The 22,753-nt window shown below is 47.2% G+C and overlaps 1 protein-coding gene across 2 annotated transcripts in view; it reads right to left on the bottom strand.

Annotated features, from left to right (window-relative positions):
* PLEKHA2 (pleckstrin homology domain containing A2) overlaps positions 1-22,753 on the bottom strand; it is a 79,595-nt gene that overhangs the window by 8,717 nt on the left and 48,125 nt on the right. For both annotated transcript variants that reach the window (XM_053366819.1, XM_053366818.1), the window contains exons 6-10: positions 17,302-17,409; positions 12,596-12,736; positions 10,704-10,772; positions 8,908-8,978; positions 7,021-7,084 (exon numbers count right to left, since the gene is read on the bottom strand). In XM_053366819.1, coding sequence (XP_053222794.1) covers positions 7,021-7,084; positions 8,908-8,978; positions 10,704-10,772; positions 12,596-12,736; positions 17,302-17,409 — 453 coding nt within the window. The remainder of the gene's footprint in view (positions 1-7,020; positions 7,085-8,907; positions 8,979-10,703; positions 10,773-12,595; positions 12,737-17,301; positions 17,410-22,753) is intronic.

The following is a 22,753-nucleotide window of genomic DNA, read 5'->3' as shown; positions in this document are numbered from 1 at the left end:
GTTGGAAGAATGTCACTTCCCCCCATTTCAGCTCTATATAAGAACCTCAGAAGAGACTTCTGGATCAGGCCATTGGCCCACCTAGTCCACCATCCTGATATCATAGTGGCCAACCAGACGCCTGTGGGAAACCTTCAAGCAGCACCTGAGTCGGAGAGCCCTGTCCCCTCCTGTGGTTTCCAGAAACATGATGGCCTCTGGCTGTGGAGGCGGAGCACAGACATTGTGGCGAGTTGCCCTGGGTAGCCTTTTCCTCCATGCATTTGTCCAAGCCTTATTTAAAACCCTGCAGTTGGTGGCCATCACTGCCTCCTGTGGCAGGGAGTTCCATAGTTTAACTCTTTCTTTTATCTGTCCTGAAACTTCCAACCTTCAGCTTCACTAGATGACCCTGAGCTATGAAGGAGGGAAAAATCTTTTTTCTATCCACTTTTTCCATGCATGCACCATTTTATAGTCTTGCAAACGAACCAGTTCATGCATGAGATTCACCGATACGATCATAGGTGGATGAATCACAAATTACTACGTCCTTGTCTCAGCTTCCTGAAGGTGAAGTAGTCTCCCTACATGAGATAACACCTCCAGGTTTCTCTGTCCTCCATCAATCACGGACTGTGTGTCAGAGGGGAGGAGTATCATTGTTAATCCGGGAGGATTGCTCTTTCAGGGCTCTGCCACCACCGGTGAACTCCGGCATTGAATGTGTTGGTCTTGTGGGGGCACCAGGGAGAGCTTGGCTGTCTGGCTGGTGTACCGACCACCCAGCACACCTGTCAGACCTGCTGGAGGTGGCGACGGGCTGGGTCTTGGAGTTCCTAAGCCTATTGCCCTGCTTCACACCCTGAGGGTCTTTACCAGGTTGGATAGAGGAGATACAGGGGGCTGCTACAACAATTGCATAGGGATTCTCCAGATTTAGGAAGGAGAAAGTGTGTGTGAACAGTAGTTGCAGGAGAATGTCACATGAAGTGGGGTTTTTAAAGGAGGCATAAGGGGTTCCATATTAAGCTGAGGTATGGATGGGCCCTGAATCAAACCGCTGGGCCCTATACTGCCTGCTCTGAATGGCAGCTGTTGTCTTGCTAACCAATATATTTTTAACTTGAGACCCCAGGGACGGAATCTGCCTACTTCTACAAACCAAACATATGATCTCTTGCTTCTGAACCAAAGTGCTGCCCAACATGATGTTGGCACGCTCTCATGCACAAGACCTTACCACACAGTTATGTGACTGATAAACAAAACTCAGCCAGGTGCAACTCCTTGACATATGCATAGAACAGCAATCTGCTTTGCAAAAACCATTCTGAAAAACATCTTTCCACCTGCCCCTATTATTTTGATCTTCTCTCATGGTTAGAGCATCTGCTTTGTATGCAGAAGGTCCTTGGCATCTCAGGTAGGGCTAGGAGGAACTCTGTAGAGCTACTGCCATTGACAGCACCGAGCAAAATGAAGCAGCAGTATGACTAAGCGCAAGGTACCTTCCTATGTTCCAAATCTGAGTGAACTCTATCAAAACAAACTGAAAATATTCCACATATAGAGGCTGGTGGGGGCTGACACACAGCTCTGGTGCTGTCCAATATCTGATGCTCCTTGAGTTGTCAGAGACTTGAAGTGGCCACCTTCTCTACCCTTGGGGGCTAATCCAAATGCTAGGCTAGAACAGCCCCACGACCCCTCACAAACAGGCAGGCAGAGGGGGAGCACATGTTTGCATATGGCTGGCGTCAGGCATAGACATGGCTGGGGACCCAGCGAGGGCCCACAGTCCACCAGGGACCCCCGGAGAAGAGCACCTTGGAGCCTCTCTAGACTGGCAGACTGGGAGGCTGTGGGAAGCCCTGTGCACAGAATATCAGTCTGTTTGCAGAAGCTATGGCAGTTAAAATGTTACATAACCAGGTTTTAGAGGGCCTCTCCAGACTGGCAGTGGTCCCTTGGCCCTTCCAGAATGGGCATGAGACAGCAACGCAATGCATGCAAAACACACACAGAGATCTGACTGGGCTGTGCTTTGATGCAGACATGCGGCTGCTGGTCACCAGTAATGGCACCCTTGAGTCATGCTGCCCATGTCCTCCTCGGAACACGCAGTTGTAGTCACCCATGGCTTTCTCCTGCTAGCAGCAGCCAATGATACATACATTGATATATTATGGGGAAAGGAGGCAGATGATGAAGTGAAGATGCCAGATTCGGGCAACATCCTGTATTTGCCTTAACATGAAGATGGATCCTGTTTGTTATTTTCCCTTGCATTACAGTTGCTTTGAGGGTGTGTCTGGAGGATAAGGCCACTAACCACAAGGCCTATGTTCTATCCCAGCAGCAGAGGAGGTGTCCCTCTGACTACCAGCTGAGGGGAATCACAAGCGGAAAGAGTGGCACTCAGGTCTTGCTGGCAAGCTTCCAATGGGCATCTGGCGGCTACTGCAGAACATAATGCTGGACTAGACAGGCCTTTGGAATGGTCTAGCAGGCTCTTCTTATGTCCATGGGACACCCATGTCCCAAGAGGAGCAGCTGGTCTCTATTTTCTGGAACTTGTCTCTGGAAAAACTACTGCCCACATTTCTGGACTTTGCAGGATACCTTGAGATGCTAAGATTCACCCAGAAGGATCGTAGCTCAGTGGAAGAGCATCTGTTTTGCATGCAGAAGGTTCCAGGTTCAATCCTGGCCATCTCTGGGTAGGGATGCCTGACATCCTAGAGAGCCACTGCCAATCAGTGTGGACAATAATGAGCTCCAGGGACCAATGAGTTTGACTCAGGATAAGGCTCTTAGTCTATATTCCTAATGGTCTCAAAACTGAGGTGCTAAAATCTTCACTCCTGCCCTCCCCCCAAAATTTCTAAAATATCTTAATACTAATACTAAATGATGTTAACATTGTTAATTATATTGGTGGTGGCAGGTATGGGATTATGCCCCAAGATCTGGTGATGGCCAATCAACCTTAAAAGGAAATCAAATTCACAGAGGATAAAGTTACAAATTGCTTTGAGTTGTGATGGCCATATGCCACAACATGCCAATGAATACCAGCCACTGGAGAACACAAGTGGAAGAGGGCTGCTGGTGGGCTTCCTTCCCATAAGCTACTTTAGGAAACAGGATGCCGAATGAGCATTGGCTTTGAGCTCTTCCTATGTTTGTAAGGCAGCATACAGGATTCCCTGCTATTTTATCCTCACAAATCTGTGAGACAAGTTAGGCTGAAAGAGAGCATCAGCCCATCCAACATCATCCCATGAGCCTCTTGGTTGAGTGGGGCTTTGAGCCCAGGTCTCCTTGGCTAGTCTGACTCTCTTAGCACGACTCCACAGGTGCACATACAGGGAGCAGCCTGCCCATGAATAGCAAGGAATAGTGCACTGCACAGCTTGAGGTATATGCTGGACTCTTGAGCACCCTGTGCAAAACCCTAACTCTGTCCACTTTCCTTGTTGATGAAGGCTCTAAGCCAGGAAACAGGGAAGCTGTTGCCCTCTGGGTGTCATTGGACCACGAATCTCATAAGCCTTAGGCACTGTGGCCAAAGGGCAGAGATGGTGGGAGGGCCAGTTGTTCCCTATCTCTACTAGAAATGGCTGACCTGTGCAGTTCTCCAATGTACAGTTCTCCCATTCACGTCCGTGGGGATTGCACAAAGTAGCTTTCAGGTGGATTGCGTATTTAGGAAGCTTCCTCCCCAATGGTGCATAACACAGGAAACATAAATGGAGAAGTCTTCTTCAAAGAAGACCTAGACCAGCTCTACCACACACTGTACATGTGAACAATCCCCATCTTTATGGTTCTCTTTTGCACCTGCACAAATAACTTTCACTATAAATATGATGGAATGGAGAAGTGAAATAGCTGCAAAAGCAGGCTGCCCTTGGTATGGAGGGCCCCAGAGGCCAAAAAGGAACTGTGTACAAAGTCTCAGCTCACTCAAACCTTTCTGCTTGAAAGGTTGTCAGCAAAGCATCCTGTTTGGCAGGGCAAGACCAGAGTTAACTGTTAAGGGCTAAATTTACTGTAGAGAAAAATAAACTTAAAAACAAACACAGTCCTCCCAACTGGGAACCAATTCTGAAATTGCATAATGTGTGCTGATCACTTGAGGACCAGTATACACTGATGTAGGAACACGGGTGGCGCTGTGGGTTAAACCACAGAACCTAGGACTTGCCGATCAGAGGTTCGAATCTCCGTGACAGGGTGAGCTCCCGTTGCTCGGTCCCTGCTCCTGCCAACCTAGCAGTTCGAAAGCACGTCAAAGTGCAAGTAGATAAATAGGTACCGCTCCGGCGGGAAGGTAAATGGCGTTTCTGTGCGCTGCTCTGGTTCGCCAGAAGCGGCTTAGTCATGCTGGCCACTTGACCCGGAAGCTGTACACCAGCTCCCTCGGCCAATAAAGTGAGATGAGCGCCGCAACCCCAGAGTCGGTCACAACTGGACCTAATGGTCAGGGGTCCCTTTACCTTTACACACTGATGTATATTTATCACTATAGAAATATTCTGGTTAGATAGTAGGCATGGATGGAATTGCCAATTTTGGCTTCTCTCAAGTTTCTCATTTCCACATTGGTTCGTGGTATTTTTTAACCAGTCATGAAAATTCATCAGCATTTTAATGCAAATTTATTCTAATATACACATTTATGTATGGAATTTCATTGAGTCTATCTATCTCTATCTATCATCTATCTATCATCTATCTATCTATATCTATCTATCTATCTATCTATCTATCTATCTATCTATCTATCTATCATCTATCTTTCGTATATATTCGTAACACAGACTTTCCAAATATGTATGTTATTTGTTGTGTTATTTCCCCCAATACATGTATCTTTACACAGAGGCAGTTTTAGGGGAGCGTGACCAGTACAGTACTGGGTGCTACATTGCAGGGACAACACAACAATGCTCTAGAACAGAGTGCAAGAGGTAGGGGGGGCAATAAATTTTAGCACTGAACAGGGTGCTGCTGAAATTTGAGAGCCTAAAGTCCGCCACTGCTTTATGCACACTTTACTGTATTATATGCATTTTCCTACATGCTACTTGGCTGGAGAACTGCAGTGCAAAATTTGGAGAAGTGTAAATTTTGAAGAATGCCTGTGTTTCAGTTCTCATACTGTTTTAGAAAAATGTAAATTTGCTAGGTTTACTTTTAAACATTAACTGAATCAAATTTCTCCCCCATCTCTACACAGAGGAGTCTTCTGAGGACTATGACTCATCAAATGCAGCACAGAGATATTCTGGGGGATGTTCTGGGGTGCAGGTAGACCCTGGTGTGATGGACAGACCATTGGGTCATCCTCCTGGAGGCTCTTCACCAATCACAGCAGGGAGGAGAAACGGCCCATCAGGAGAGAGTGAGGAGGGTAAAGAGAGAAATTGGCATTCTAACTGGCAGGGCCTGGTCCAGGGAAGTAGCTAAGGGTGTGTGGGGCAGAATTAACTGGTTTAATTTCCTCATGTGGAGCGAAGAGGGCTAGAGATGTTTTACAGGCAGAGTAAAAGCAGATAGCCATTCTAGGAAGAAATAGACTTAATAGCAGCAGTTCTGTTGTGGAGGTAAGAGTTCTTGTTTAAACCTGAAACAGTATTTCTGACAGAAAATAAGTATTATGCCTTTAACAGCAAAGCCGTCAAGGTTTATCCTTCATGCTGTGTTTATTAATAATAATTAAAATATCAATTCCATTGTGCCGCAACTTCAAGGATAAAGTTGTCACAGGAGCCTCTATAGCTGCAGATTTAAATTATATGCTACCACATAAAGTTAAAACATGAATTATCGGTTGTTATAGACAGGGAGAGACCAAGGCTAAAAAACCCTAGACTTGGTCGTGTTTCCCCTTTCCCATTTGCTACATCTGTCGGTGCCTGAACAGCAGTCGGCCACATGTCAGCCAGGCTCTTTGGGCTGCTGGTACCATATTTTTCGCTCCATAAGACACACCCTTTCCCTCCTAAAAAGTAAGGGGAAATGTGTGTGTGTCTTATGGTGCGAATGCAAGGGGGAGGCAGGCAGGAAAAGCCCCCAAGTGCCGCACACAAGCTCCGCACGGCTCTTGCGGGCTTTTCCCCAGGAGGGAGAAGGGACTGACGCGGCCAGTCAGTCCCTTGTCCCTCCTCGTAGAAAAGCCCGCAGGAGCCGCGCACCCTTTAAAGAGCGCGCCACTCTTGGGGGCTTTTCCCCGAGGAGAAAAGCCCCCAGGAGCTGCACGCTCCTTAAAGGGTGCTGCTTTAGCCATGTGCAGCCTCTCTGGCCCAGGACAGCGAGCGGAACCATCCCGCTGGTTGTCTTGGCTTCTGCCATAGCTGCGCACAGCTTCTCCCGGCCGGAGAGGCTGCGCGCAGCTAAAGCAGCCAGGACAGAAGCTAAGCCAGCCAGCAGGATGGTTCCGCTGGCTGTCTTGGCTTCTGCCATAGCCACGCACAGCCTCTCCCGGAAGCCAGAGGAAGCCAGGACAGTGAGCGGGATCTTGCTGGCTTTGCTCTTTGGGGCTGGGGGGGAAACCCGGGCTTCCCCCGGCAGCCCCGAGAAGCTCTGGGAGAAGCGGACAGGTTGCGCGCAGCCTGTCCGCTGCTCTTTGGGGCTGGGGAAATAATATTTTTTCTTGATTTCCCCCTCTAAAAACTAGGTGCGCCTTATGGCAAGGTGCATCTTATGGAGTGAAAAATACGGTAATTCTTAAGTCGCCCTGAAGAGGAAGTCAGAGAAAGCTGAGGAGATTCCAGAGCTCCTGGCCATCTTCCCCCATCCCAGCTTTATGCCAGCATTCTCCAACCTGGTGCCCTGCAGATGGTTTTGGACTGCAACTCCCATCAGGCCCAGTCAATGCAGCCATCTGACCTGGAAGAAGGCAAAGGAGTCTTAAAGGGTCCCTGATGCCAGACTTCGTAAAGGATTTTCTCTCCAAGAAACCCCTAGGATGCTTCCCCAAAACTGCCCTACCTGCCAAGTCTCCACTGGTCAGTAAGGAGGATATTTTACCTGGATATAGAAGGTCCTGTAGCTCGTTGTGATTTCAAAGAGATTGTCCCGCATTAGAAGATCACTAGAAAACACAGAAGGAAAAGCCGACCTGTTGACACCACACTTTTCTTCTTTAAGTGAGTTATTTTACAAAAGTGTTGCAGTATTCCTTTGGCAAGACATTAAATGGCTAATGCACCATGTCATGAGACAAAGGTTCTTAAGAGCAGGAGCAGTAAGGCAAGGACTACAAGGCCTACACAATCATTCAATAACTGCTAACTGTTAACAGCAAACTGCAGAATCAATATGACTCATCTACAGGATGACTCATTCTCTCTATAGTTTGGATCCTGTTTGCAGGCAGGCCCAGTGTAGTGCCTGTGCCTGTGTGTCTTGCTGCAGACAGAGTGGCTCCAGGACTCCGGTTAATCAGTGACTATAACTGTGGCTCTGTGAAGAGTCAGATAGCTGCTATGAGCACTCTGTGTATGCTCTTTATCTATGCTGTTTCTGAACAAGTTTATTTTCTTAAGTAAAAGTTTTTGTAAAGGGAATTGGGGGTTGCTCGTGCGTAAGGGGGCTGCTGCTCTAGGCAACGTTGTCTGGCTAAACCTTTCCCTGGCTGGACAGCCCTTTCTCCGTGGCTGTGTCAGTCACTGGCAGAATCCGTCAGTGGGGGTTTCCTGAACTTCTTCCAACATAAAAGCTCTTTGATGCCAAGTCTCCGCCTAGCCTCCCTGCGCGGAAGTCTTCTGCGCAGAGTGGGCGTGGCCAGCGGAGGTCCTGGGCTCTCCCCGCTGGTCTCTGTGGAAGAGTCTTGGAGCCATCTCTCCGAAGTCCTTCCCTGCTCCCCTTTCTTCCTGGTGTCACGCCGATTTCCTTCCCCAAAGGAAGTGTTCTCTCTCTCCCTGCTGGTCCCTTCTCCTGCATCGTTGGGGAGCCTTACCTCCACTCCTGGCTCCGATGGCAGTTCCCTGACAGTTTTATTCGGTTTATGAAGAAGATTCTGTGTTGATTAATTTACCGCTGTGCGACACACCATGTAATAGGAATACACACATGCACACGCGTGCCAGCAAAAAACAACAGTTCTCCCACACTATTAAGTTATCTTCTGGAACACAAAATAAACCTGCAACCACCAGTGAGAGAACAGCTGCTTTGCCTGCAGAAATTCCAAGTTTCCCTTCCCAGCATGACCTACCCGGACCCTGAGATCATCTTCTGAGCCTCTTCATCATGTGCCTCCTCCAGAAGAGGTCTGGAGGGCGGCAACACAAGAACAGGCCTTTTCTGCAGTGGCTCCCATTTTTGGAATGCTCTTATACATCTTTAGGCACCAGTCAAAAATGACATTTAAATGTATTGGGGGGTTATTGGTTTGTTTTTTGTTCTTATTTATATTATGTATCTTATGTTTTTATATTGTAATTTTATTTTGTGAACTGTATACAAATTTGAAGAAGAAGACGGAATGAGAGAGACTTGGTTTAGGTCCATGGTCTGTGAGAGAGGGTTTAAACTTCTATTCCCCTCTGAATCAAATCACTCCCCCCACTTTAAGCCTTTTCCTTAACTATTCCATGATGAGGCACCTGACTAGACAAGCTGAAGTTCCATTTGTGTCGGGCAAGAGAGGAACTGCAAAGGGATGACAGAGCTCTTCCTACCAATCTTAGCAGCGATCTTTTCTTTTTAAAGTCCCATATTTACAGGGTATATACCGCTTTTCATCCCTGTGCAATTGCCAAGTAATTGGGGCTGCCACTATCTCTATCTCTCCATAAGGTGCTGGGGCCCCCAAAACCTTGGGTCTCACTGGTCCTCACAGACAGAACCTGCAGAAGTTGGCTCCAAGTGCCAATGCCAAATATAAAACCCAGCTGGAAACAAAAGCCATACCCGGATTTCACTAGACATTCATGAGTCTTCAGCACATCCTTCAGGAGGATTGATCGCAACGGCTCTTTGTCCTGAGGAGACAAGCAAAACAGATGCCAGGTAGCTGAACTGTCAGCAATGAGAGCAGAAAATCTAGGCAAGAGCAGTTAATGGAGCCATTGAGTTGGCAGATGAGCTATTGGGGAGCTGGTGGCAAGAAGAAAGGTTACAACTTTTGAGCATTTTAGTAGGAAAAAAGTTAAGTTATGGGGCTTGTGTATACATGATAGAACTGTACAAAGCTGTACAAAGAGGCAACAGAAGCTTTTCTAGACCTTGGGCTCATCCCACAAGGATAGACAAAAGGAAAAACTCCTTTGCACAGCGCTGAGTTGAACAAAGGAATTCACTACCACAAGATGTAGTGATAGTTGCCCAACTGGATGTCTTGAAAAGGAGGTTAGAAATATTTACCGAGTGTAAGGCTTCTCCATGGTGGCTAGTCATGAGGTGGCTGCATGCAACGCCCAGGAATAGTTACTGGGAGCACAGTTTGTAAAGCATGGCTGTGCTTATGTCCTGCCTGCTTGCATCTGGCTGCCCATAGTGAGAAAAGGATCTGAACTGGATGTACCTTTAGCCTGAAACAGCAGCATTCCTCTTTGGTGCTTATGACCATAAAGCAACTTCCCTTTTAGTCACCTTAATCTTCAATTGTCCAAACCTGACTCCCTCACAGCAGTCACACAGCATGGGTGGAGAATGAGATCCAGCTTGCCGACCAGACCCTTCTCTCTCCCACCCACCCTCCTTGGGCTCTTTGGAAGGTGGATGGGGGGACTCAGCCACTGAGGTCACAGTGTCATCAGGGGAACTGATCTGGCCCGCGCCATTTCTAAACAAACTGTGTGCAGAGCTTTGCCGGCACCTCTGGTCAGATGACGGGCAGCACAAACCCACTTTTAGCCCAGTTGCAGCTTTACTACACCCGCACCTGATGCCACCATGCACAGGAGTTGTGGCCGGCAGTTTCCCACCACACACATAGCAGATTCACATCAGCCTCCCTTTTTTGCTTAATGGAAAACAGGCATTTGTCCTGAAGGAACTGGGGCGCCTTGCACCAGTCACGAGAGCAGCCAAGAGCAAATGGCAATTCTCAAAAGGCACAGCAGCCTGGCTTCCCTCAGGGGTCACCACTCTGGCTCCTGCAGCAGCCGGAACACAATGCCTGCAAAGCTTTTCAATGATGCACTCTGACTCTAAGCTTTTTTTAAAAAATTAAACTTAAAAATCAAGTCTCTATCCCAGGGGTTGTCAACCTGGTCCCTACCGCTCACTAGTGGGCATTTCAGGATTCTAGGTGGGTGGTAGGGGGGTCTATGGCACAAGCTGAATCCTTCTTCTATCGAGCACTGGTGGGCAGTAAGGAAATTTTACCATCAAGAAAGATGCATTAGTGGGTGGTAGGTATAAAAAGGCTGACTACCCCTGCTCTAGCCCTTCTAGAAAGAAAGTTACAGAGCAAAATGTGCAGTTACGTTTTAAGCAATTTCTGAAAAATGAAGGCGAATGTGGAGTAGCCAACCAGTACATTCTTCTTAGTAGGAACGTTCCCTGTTGCTGTCTTTAGGAGGAAGGGCAGGATGCCAAGGGTGGCTGTTTCTCTAGTTTTGCGCTGTGCCATGTTCCTTGTGGCAGCCCATTTGTGTGGTGCACCTGCCCCATCATAGCCATTTTGTGACTGGCACCCAAAGCACTCTCTCAAAATGCAAAATGTGCCCACTGGTCCAAAAAGGTTGGTGGCCTCGGCTTACCTGCTCACACTTGAAGTAACTGATGGAAAAGTCATCCAGGGTGAAATACCGCCGTTTCCAGCTCTTCCTCTAAAAGACAGAAACAACTCCTTTTGGATGCTGATATATTCTATCAAAGTCTTCCACAGCTGTCCCAAGCACTCCACATCACAAGAGCCTGTGATCTTGCTCGCTGCACCATACAGACTGAACCTGTGTGATTTGCTGCCACCAGGTTAGATAGCTTTTCAAAACAACGTACAAGAATGGATAGTTTCAGGATGGGATTCCTCACCCACAGGCATAATAACGAAGTAGAGCCCTTGTGTACAGAGGCTCTGAATGGTCAGTGTTGGAGACAAGCAGAGGACAGCATGGGAACCAGACCCTTGGCCTGACTGGGGGAATCCCTGCAGATGTTGTTGGACTACAACTCTGAGCATTCCTGATGGTTGGCTGTCCTGGCTGGGGCTGATGGGAATTGGAGGCCAGCGTATCCACTCAAAAGGGTCTCTCACAGGTTCGGCCCTACCATTAGACAGGATGTGGCAGCTGTCCCAGGTGGAATGTTTTTGTCTTGAAATGACAGAAAACTGGTAGCTATTTTAAATTTACTATTGATGTATTTTTACTGCCAGATGAGGAGGGGAGGTGCTTATGAAATGTGCTGTCTCAGGTGCCAAAATAACTTAGGTACCATGACTATAACTTGAGGGGGTGGGTTCCCCAAAAAACCTGAAGCGTTCCTTTTAGGTATGATCGGAGAGGAGATCAAAAATGAAGACCAAACATTCTTTCAATATGCAATGGTGGCCGCCAGGATTTTGTTAGCGCAAAACTGGAAAACTTCCAATATCCCCACCATTAGAGAATGGCAAATGAAATTATATGAGTATATAGAATTAGCTAGAATGTCACAAAAAATTAGGCATCAAAAAATCGTTAAGTTTACGAACGACTGGAGTAAATTTGTAAGTTACATTGAAATCAATCTAGGTATTACCAAAATCACAGTGGGCGGAATCTAAAACCTGTGATGTAAAGAGCTGATATAATACAATCTGCAGATAAGCTATGAGTTTATTTTGCCTAAACTGAGATGGAAGGAAGTCAATTGAGTGATGTTATGTTGGTTTGTTTGTTTTATGTTTATAGGCGTTGTTGTTGTTGTTGTTTGTTTGTTTGTTTGTTTGCTTTTCTTCTTTTCAGTCTTTTTTCTTTTTTGTATTGTTTGATGTCGTTTCCAAAATATCAATAAAAAGATTAGTAAAAAAACAAAAAAACTTGAGGGGGTGGGGTGGGGGCTACAGATAGGTGAATTTCTCAGTTTCACTTTCTCTCAGTCTTCAGTTCAGTTCTCCACATTTCCTCATGAGTTTGTAAAATGCATTTTTAAAAGTCCTCATAAAGATTTATCAGCATTTTAGTGCAAATCTCTCCTAATATACACTGTTTTTATTTAACTTTGCCAAATATACACTTTCACATTTCCCCCCACTAATGTATGTGCATTTCTCTGCACACTTTACCTGAGTATATGCATTTTTGTGCACATTGCCTGGCTAGAGAGCGTCATTGCAAAACTCAGAGAATTTCAAAATTTCAAAAGAAACACTGTGTTTTGGTATGCAATATTTCAGATAGTGCAAATTAAGTGGGCTCAGCTTCAGATGTGAACCAAAACGGATTTCTTCCCCATCCCTAGAGAGCTGACACTGTTTGCTACTCCATCTCAGGCAGCAAAATGCTGTGGGCCTACCTGGAATTCTCTCCAGGAGTCACCACAACCACCTTCATGTTCAGTCCCCCCCCCCCCGAGCCTCACTGGACGATTTCATCACCCACAACGGAAGCACCAGGTTTTAAAACCCAGCACCACTTCATCACCAAGGCCGGCCAGGGCAGAGACCTACCACATTCCCCTGCTTGACACAGTAGCCGCTCTTGAGGACGGGTGGCCCAGGTGGCGTTTTGGTACTGGGGATGTAACTCTGGGACCGTTTCAGAAGAGGATGCACTGCTGGCTCGCCGCTTTCGGAGCCATCCCCTCCATTCTAGGAGAAAAGGGGAGCAGGGAGAAAACACACACACCAAGTATCAGGCTGCCACTGAGGCTGGACAGGAAAGGAACACTGGTCATCTGTTTTGCCAAAGTCCCATAACTGCCACACAAGACCCCAAGAGTCAAACTATATACAACACTTGTATGCAATTAGTCATTAGTAAACTGCAGGCATAGGGGCCTTGGTCAGGATTGGGACCGTGGTTTGTGGGGGCAGGAGGTTAATAGGTGCCTTACTCCTTACCTACTATAAATGAGAGCTCCCTCTTCCCCACAATTCAAACAGCAGCCGATTCCTACTTCAGCATAGGAACTTTGTACCAAGCCAGATGACTGGTCTATTTAATCCGGAACTGTCTACACTGATGGGCAGCAGCTCTCTGGGGTTGCAGACAGGGGTCTCTCCCAGTCCTACTTGGAGCAGAGCAGATGGCCTAACTGAGCTCTTTCCCGAAATAGGTGGAAGCAGGAAGCAAAGGGATAAAGCCTGCTACTCCTAACTCCAGGGTCCCAGTTTGCATCAGTCTGCAAAATCCACTCATGTAATGGCACCACTGCTTCCTGAATAAATGGCATCTGGCCCAGTTTGCCCCTTCTTTATGGTCATTTATGTGGATAAAATTAATTGAGAGCCAAGCCAAGGCGGTGCAGAAGGGAGCGCTGGGAGCAGTTTGCAGTCCATCGGACAAGGGCTTCTGACTCCCAGATTATTAACAATACCAACAACTGAAACATTTTCCTCTTCCAAATTAGGCTGCTGAATCAAACCAAGTTTAGGTGGAAACCAGGAGTTGATTTTTGTGCAGAAGGACTGATACTGAAAAACAAATTGCTGGGTGTGCATGTGCTCAGAGACTCCCGGCTGCTTTCAAGTGAGCACGTCCCACCTGCACCACTATTTTGGACATGGGTCTGGTGGGTGGACCTGTGGAGTTTGTAGATCCTGCAAGTCTGATGTCTGCCACCACTATCCCCAGCGCAGTGGTGAGATTGCTGGCCCTGGGGACAAGGAAGCGGAGTCCCCAATCCATGCACAACCACAATGCTCCCTGGGTGACTCAGGGCCAGGCATTCTCGGTCAGCCTAACTCAGACATGAGAATGGTATGAGACCTTGGACTGCTGTTTGTTCTCAGCAGAATGGAGCAGAGCATCTAGAGGTTGAGTGAGTGTGTGATATGCGCAGCCAAGCCATTTAATTAAACATGTGGGGCCAAGCCTTAATTAAGGGAGACATGCAACTGGCAACAGCTGTAATGAAAAGCTGGAAAGACTTCCTCTTGTAGTTCAAGGACTCTGTACCTATTGGGTTGGTTGGCACTGTTTCTTTCATGCCCTATCCTGCCCTGTCCTGAGGGCTCAGGGTGGATAGCAGCCCGAGAACCACAGGCCAGCAAAGCCAGTAATTAGGATACTGGGATATAGAACCAGAAGTCAATCTACATGTTCAGCAAAAGTACACAGGATAGTCCTTCCTGGCACTGAACCACTTGTTTGAATGCTAAGATGGCCAGGTAAAAGACAGACACAGAGAGAAAGGACACAGAATCTGCATCTTCAACAACTGCATAGATGATCCCTACAGTGTGTGTAATTTTGTATTGCGCTTTAATTGTACTATAATAATAATTTAATAATTTATTATTTATACCCCACCCATCTGGCTGGGTTACTGCATCTGCTATTGCAAGGGTCGGCAATCTTTTGGGACCTATGGGAACGTTTGCAAACTGTTGTGTGCACCACAGGTGTGCTGCAACTCTTGGCTACTGTAAAGACGGCTTCTGTTGGCTAAAGAAGGCTTCTTTCGAGCCTAATTTCAGCTGGGGGATGTGACTCTCTGGCGCCAGGGAAGGTCTCTGCAAGATGCACATGCCTGTGCCTCCAGGAGTGGCCCCCAGGTAACCCCTGTTTCACTGTATCAATACACAGTTCATGACTAGGAGCCCACTGAGCCAAAAAGCAGCATATAAGTAAACCACAATAGGAGAGGAATAGAACAGCGTATTTGAGGAGATGTGTTGCTTGTCATGCAAACTACACCTGCTAAAATTCCATCTTCTCCACAACTTGTAAAGGTGAAGGCATTCTGCACCTGCCCAGTAGGCATGGGGGGGATGGAAAACTAGGGGGAACAGGAAGGAAAAGTGCTTTCGAGAGGAAGACATGGCTGCTGGCTTCCTGGAGAGAAGAACTCTGCATGGCAACATTATTTGGCAGGTACCACTGTGTTCTTTTTGCTTCTTAGCCACATTTCAAGTCATGGCTCAAAGGAAAACGCTCCTGCTCCTCCAGTCTCTTCCCTAACCTTCTGAATCCTGCATCACAGGATGAGCAGCTTCCTCTTAAAAAAAAGGCACACACTGCTAAAAAGAGGAGGGTGGCACACTTTTTTCCGGCAAGTTAATGAGGCATGACAGGCCATTTGGCAAGGAGGCAAAGCATCTGCTACGCCCCAGATTTTGTGATGCCCAAGGCTTGGGCAGGGTGGTATTATTGCTGGGATGTCTCATTTTCATCTTAGTTTTGCTTATGTCTAAGTACCAGCAGGTGGTGGGGAAGCTGCAGCCCTGCAGATGCTGCGAGACTCCAGCTCCCATCAGTCACACCCGCCAGCACCATCCATCACCTGGAACTTGCCAGAAACACCTGGCTGACCACTTTGGGAAATAAGATGATGCACTGGGAGGCTCTTTGCACTTATTTTACTGGGCTTTGTTTAGGTCCTCATGGCAGCCGTAGCTAATCTTTGGCCCTCCAGTTGTTGCTGAACTCTAAGTCCCATCATCCCTGACTGCTGGCTGATGGGAGTTGGGAGGGGCAACACCTGAAGGACCACAGCTTCCCCACTTTTGAGTCAGATCAGGACTCACTGCCATGCTGTTCACTTTATCACCCTTCACTGCTACTACAAGAGGTTGTTGTGCTTTTTTGGCATGCATCCCAGCTAACCGGGTCATTGCCTGAATTTTTGCATTGCATTGCCCTCACTGCTTACGTTTCCACCCAAAGCAATGTGCACATTGTTGCACGCAAGCCCCAATCTCTGAGTGGTGAGAGACTCCAGGGGTGCTTCCCCAGGGTTCAGTTTCTTTAGAATGCAAGTCAGCACAGACTGTGGTGTCTTTTAGGACGTATTGTTTTGTGTACACATGCACGCAATGCAAGCACAGGATGAAAGGGATTGCAGCATCACCACTCCAGCAGATCTTGCTTCCCCATTAGCCCCAAGCCCAGCATGGAACAAGACATGTCTCTGTGTCTCCAGCTTCCAGCACTGGCCCCCGCCCCATGCACAGTGCCCCCTTGACCTATTGCTCTCCATCCTGGGTGAGGCAACAATTTGTCTCTAGGGCAACCTCTGCAGACTCATAAATCATAATAATTTTATATTATTATTATTAATCACAGTATTAACTGGCCAGCCAAAGCCATTCACTTAACTAAGGGACTGGTTGGGTCAGTTTCCTCTTATCGATTCTACCCCACAAAAACAGGACCACAACTTTGGGGTGTAGGGTATCATCCTGACTGACCCCCCCAACTCATAATAGAATATATCTGCACCTGAAGACAAAGAAGACTCCAGTCCATTGAAGCATATGCCAGAATAAATGTGTTAAAATTTAAAGTGACACAAGACTTACTTTTGCCACAAGACTGACTAATGCAGTGTCAGCGACGTGACTGAATCAAACGCCTGGGAAGAGTCAAACTCTGAAGATGAAAGAATGCAGACAGAGCAGGAGTGGGTTAGCTCGCCCCCCCCTTCACCAAGAGTTTCCAGACTCAGATAGAGCAGCAGACTCGGACAGCTCGCAGGCAGAGGGAGGGGAAGAGATAGATGGCATTGAGGAGGTTGCTATGCAACCAGGTGAGAAACAGCGTTCAGAAGGCTCTTCTTTTAAGAGCGGGGTGGGGTGGGGGTGGAATTCCACCCACCTTCTCCCCGAACCAGAAGAGCTGAATGGGTTAAAATGCAACAGAAGTGCAAGAGAGGAAGGACTGGACTCTGGTGCCCTTCGTGCTGTGACAGGGGCGGAGACTCAAAGTGACCAACTTGCATCCAAGTGCGGCAGGCTGGGAGCCACACTCTGGATGTAATTTATAAATAAACGTACCATAAAACTGCCAGAGACTTGTTAATTCTTATCAGGGCTTGCTTGCCTGCCTGAGATCATTACATGCAACTACCCTTCTGGAAACAAAACCATGGCTCCATGGGATCTTTGATCAGGGTCAAGGGACCAACCCATTATTAGAAGGACTCATGCCTACGTATTATATGTACACCAGGCCTCCACAAGCCCTGTCTGGGCCCAAGTTTGCTTATTTTCTCCTTCCCTCCTCATACCTTTTTCCTTTTGTGCTATGTATTTAGATTGTAAGGCTGCAGGCACAGGCTGTGTGCTTTTAAACTGGTCTTATGTAAGCCACTCTGGGGGCCTTTTTGGCTGCAGAGTGGGGTAGAAATGCTGTAAAGAAATGCTGTAAACTTCTCCATCTCCATCCCTTCTCCAAAGCAACAGATTTGGCTGACCAGCCATTCCCTTCTCACCTGGTTGACTGAGATTGGCGTCTGCACAACCACCCCACCAATGATCTCAGTCCTGTAGGGACGCTTGACAACTTCTGCAGTTGGAGGGAAACTTTCACCCTTTGGAACCTAAGAGAGAGAAAAGGACAAGTTATGTCTTGTGCCCAAAACCAAACAACTGCCTTCTCAAAATCTGCCAGGCTCTCGCTACAAGAGACAGCATCCTTCTAAATCCCTCCAAATGTACCCTTTTTTGAAGTGCTTTCATCAATTGCTAGAGTGACACCTGAGAATGTATATGAAATCCCATTCAGCAAGGATTTCATAGAATCATAGAGTTGAAAAAGACCATGAGGGTCATCTAGTCCAGCCCCCTGCAATGCTGGAATCTTTTGCTCAATGTGGGACTCAAACCCATGACCCTGAGATTAAGAGTCTCGTGCTCTATCCAAGACCAGCAAAGAGTCCAGCTGATTTGTAGAATTCCTGCATTAAAGGTAAAGGTACCCCTGCCCGTACGGGCCAGTCTTGCCAGACTCTACGGTTGTGCGCTCATCTCACTCTATAGGCCAGGAGCCAGCGCTGTCCGCAGACACTTCCAGGTCACGTGGCCAGCGTGACAAGCTGCATCTGGCAAGCCAGCGCAGCACACGGAACGCCGTTTACCTTCCCGCTGGTAAGGGACGCGGGTGGCGCTGTGGGTAAAACCTCAGTGCCTAGGACTTGCCGATCACATGGTCGGCAGTTCGAATCCCCGTGGCGGGGTGCGCTCCCGTCGTTCGGTCCCAGCGCCTGCCAACCTAGCAGTTCGAAAGCACCCCCGGGTGCAAGTAGATAAATAGAATTCCTGCATTACTCCACTTTGAAATAGGGAGGCATACTGGAAATAATGGGCTGCATTTATTTGCATGATATACCTGTACTAAAGAAAAAAGTTGGTGTTTTAAGATCAAATTATTTTGCTCGAATATTTTTTGACAGATGGACTAGCTGGATTTGAATGACACAAGAGCCCCCACCCCAGCACAAAATCTGATTTGTGGAATCTTGCATATGTGTTGCACATTCTTGATAGTATTTTTAAAGTGTACATTTTTAAAGACCCAGAACTCTTTAATGGGATCTATATATCATCTTTCCAGCACTAGCAAAGATGTCTTTGTACTTCAGCCCTGGTCCAACTTTTCATACCACAGCCTTGTCACACAGGCAGTGGGGAGCGAGGTCAAAATTTGATGCTCCCTCCAGTCCCCACACTGGCTGGCTGGGCTTTGGAAAGGTGTTGTGAGGCTCTAACAGGGTCCTAGAGCCCTCCCAACTCTTTCCCAAAGCTGGGAATGCACAAACTAGCATTTGGGAAGGAGGGAGGAGGACTCTCGGACCCTGTCAGAGCCTCACGCCTCCTTCCCAAAGTGCCTTGCTTTCACTTCTGCTTGACCCACACTTTCTAGGCATGGGTCCTAGTGGTTTTCCCCTTCCCTGGCTCCTTTCCTAGTGCTATTTTTCTAGCAAAAGAGGTGCTAGAACTCACCATGAGCACCTCCCTCTTTCTCGTAGAATGGCACCTGACAGGGCCAGAAATGAGTTCCGGTGAGTTCCCCCTGAAAAAAAGCCACAGGAAAACCTACCCTTTTGCTTTAAATTGCGGCAAATGTCAATCTGGAGAAAACCTGATTGACGTTTACTCTGAGTGCTAAAGATTGGGTTTCCCTGGGGGAAAGTGGTGGGAAGTCTGGATGAGCCCCAAGTCTTGTTTAATTGCACCACCTTCAATAGGCTTCACTATGCCTAATTCTAAAATGCATTGAAGTAACCGTTATATAAATTAATAATAAAATTCCCTTGTATTAAATTAGACAGAACTGCCCATGATTTCTACAGCCATTCTTCTTAAATTAGTATCTTACTCTGTTTCCAACGTTGTGCTCACACCAAGCTTGCTAAAACTTCCATATTTTAAAAAAACTTCTTTCTCTGAGGGATTAGTACCTTTGATTGCAAAGCACAATACCCAGTCTTCCTCTGGTGGTTCTACAGTATATGGAGCCATTCATGTATCTATTTCCTGAACTTTCCTCTCAGGTGCCTCCCTCTGCTCCTTCCCAATGCCTGCCTTGCAAAGGTACTCAGGTGTCCTTCCAGACAGGGGGGATGGCGGCAGCAGCGGTGGCAGCAGCAGCAGCAGCAGCAGCATCATGGCCCTTCAGGTGCCAAGCAGACAGAGATATCTAGCAGCTCTCAGCAGCTCCTTGGCCAGAGTACAAAACTAAATGTGGGTCTATATCAGATTCAGGAGGAGTCTGTGGCTTTCAGCATGCATTTCCCCTGCCTAATAGCAGAAATTCTTATCTACAATCTGGTAGCAAATGCTGGGAGGATTCACTTTCCAACCTTCCATCAAAGAGGTGAAGGTACTCTGTGGGCTGGGCAGGTAAAACTGGCTTTTACTAGGCTAACACCTACGTGACCCAGATCTCCGCCTCAGCTGGTCCGGTACATAACATTCCAGAGCTGATCTCAAACAGCCAATACGTGGAAGGCATTTCAGAGGCTGTCTGCATGCAAGTTCCCAATAAGATGGTTTAAAGGGCTCTGCTGGAACAAAGGCAAGGTTCCATCTAATCCCAGACACTCTTTTTCCCATGGTGGCCAACCAGACACATCACAGCATGAAGGCAACTGCCTTCTTCTGCTTCTCAGCAAAGCCACTAGTTTAGGTGTCTCTTGAAGAGGATTAGACAAACTTACATGAGAAAGGGGCATCAATGGCTCATTTCATCAGATTTTGACCTTCCTGGAGCTATATGCTGCTGGAGGTTGGGGCTGGGGCCAGTAGAGGGAAAGGACAGGGCTGGAAGTGGCTGAAGAGCACTGTTGATTTCTGTCAACTTCTTCCCCCGTCCCCTACCTGCCCACTGCCACTTGCATGAAATTAGAGTGAGGGTCTCACGTGGCCCTCAGGCCATAGAGTAATGCAGGGATGGGCAAAGAGCAATTACCTTCACCCTGTACTTGGCGTGGGAAGAAGCTATTGGCAATTTGTACCTAGCAAATGCCTGTCAGGGTCATATTTCCACATGGGCGACCTTCCAGGGCCCACATGGTGACAAAAGTCAGAGGTTTCTACACACATTTCCCTCTCCTGGCATTATCACACTTCAAGGATGCATTTGAGCAGTCAAAGGCCTTTGAGGAAGGGATGAGAAGGCCAGAGAGAAGCCTAACTGGCCACGTTTGGCTCCCAGGCCTGAGGTTGCTCCCCTCTGGCGTTTTAATGATACACATATATTATGTACTGAATTGAATAGGATCCAAAACACAGCAGTCTGATTGGTCCTAGAACAATAGGATTCAGAATGCAGCAGTCTGATTGGTCCGCAGGAGCCACCCAATCCAGCTCCAGGTGGAAGTGAATCCGCAACCTGATTGGCCTGCAGGAGAATCCCGGAATTAGCCAATCACGTGGCAATAATGTATGTAAAGCAGACATTCTGGGGGAACTTCCATTCCGCCTCACCACTATGAGCTGAATATAGAGCATGAAATCCACTCTCGACTCCGAGTTATTTCACCATATTTGCAAACACAACTTTGCCCCCACTTGGTGCTCACATTTAATACATCTTAGATGTATGCCTAACCATAACACAGCGTGCAAAGGAAGCCACTGTTGCCTAGATTTAGGAATCTAAAAAGGCTTCCTTTCATATTCATTTCTCAGTTCTTAAGATAATAATCTATGTTCCAAAACAGCAACCAGTTTTCGAGAGTCAAGTTTGGCCAGCTGAAGGGGAAGTAGCCAGCCCTCATGGACAGGGAAACAGGAAACAAGCATGTAATAGGAGCACATCTTCCTGTTTCAGAAGCAGCACAGCGATTTTACAGGGTGAGTGGATATGGGGAATATAGTCAAGTTGCTGTCAAGTCATCCCTGTATTTAAGGCACCAGTGGCCAACCATTCCGGCAAGTGGGGCATAAGCCATGCCCACAGAGCTCTACCAAAAAACACTTCCTGCCCTTGCAGGGTGGCGGAGTTGACAGGAGACCTCTATCGCTCTCACAGAACGGCAGTTCTCAGCATTCCCTGTGAAGAGGGATTGGTTCCTAAACCACTGTGGGCATTGTTGCTCTTTGAGGGGTACCCTCAGCACCTTTAACAAACTTCAGACGCCAGGATTCCTTGGGGAAGCCATGACTGCTTAAACAGTTATGATACTGCTTTAAATGTATAGTGCAATTGGGACCCAAGATAGAGGGGGGGGGGACATTGATTTTCTTTGCCTTTCAATGGGAAGCCACCTAATTTGCATGTCTTGAACCAATATGCAAACCTCATACTACTCTAAATTACTCCAACCAACCAGTGAGTACAAAATGTATCATATTAGGGGAAAGTGTGCAAAAAAACCCCCACAAAACCAACCCACAACATGCAAAAATGAATTTTATTATGGGAAATTACTTTCAAAGATATGTGTGTGAGTCAAAATTGCACACAACAATATGTTTAATAGGAAAAATTCACACAAAAATGCTGATGGATTTTCAAGAGTGGTTTTTTTAAAAAGACACACAAATTGCTTCAAAAATGTGGAGGCCTGATTCTAAGACAAGAAAAATGAGACACCGAAACTGACCAACTTGTCCTTTGCTACACAGCCCATGTGCATCTCCCCAATGCTCTTAGAAGATGCCTCTAGGCCTCCAAACGCAACCAATGGCAGAGAGTAACTGCTATATGGCACACAAGCTGCCTTTCAGGAAAACTTTCCATCTCTATTGATCAGTGGGGAGCCACTGGCCCGTCTCCAAGGAAGCTGGACAAAAAAACCACAGGCTTAGATCCCTGTAGCTGCAGCTTGGCAACAGGTCTAATGTAAGCTATGCAGGAAGAGAGTCAAAAGGCAGCAGGCAGGGGGCATTTGATCTTCCAACCACAGGTGTTGGTAGTGATACAAGATGCACCACACACACTTCCCCAATGCCAGAGCCATCAACACACCGAGCATGGCATCCTCAACCCAAAGGTTCCATATGATGTGGCAAACACCTGCCATCATGGAGAGAAGGAAACATCCCTCTAAGCTGGCCCCTACACCTAGGGGCTTCCTAGGTTCGGCTAGAGAAGTTTCGGGTTCCATATACATGTCACCACTAAAGCAAAAGAGAGTGTCTTCCCCCTCCATCAGGGAGTTAAATTTACACAATACACCGCTTCCAGGTGATCACACCAAAAATGTGGGTAGTTCTTTTACAAGTTGTTGTTGTTTTTAGAATAACTCTTACAAAAGAAATGGGAAACCAGTGGCCCTCCAGAGATGGTTAGACTCCAACTGCCATCAACTCGAGCCAGCATGGTCAATGGTCAGGGCATGATGGGAGTTGTAGTCCAACAACATTTGGAGGACCCCAGGTTCCCTATCTTTGCTAATTGGGAACAAATGTTTGCTTTTCTCATGTCATGAATTACAG

This window comes from Podarcis raffonei, chromosome 15, assembly GCF_027172205.1.
Source record: "Podarcis raffonei isolate rPodRaf1 chromosome 15, rPodRaf1.pri, whole genome shotgun sequence".
Classification (NCBI taxonomy): domain Eukaryota; kingdom Metazoa; phylum Chordata; class Lepidosauria; order Squamata; family Lacertidae; genus Podarcis; species Podarcis raffonei.
This window is presented reverse-complemented; position numbering and strand designations above follow the sequence as displayed.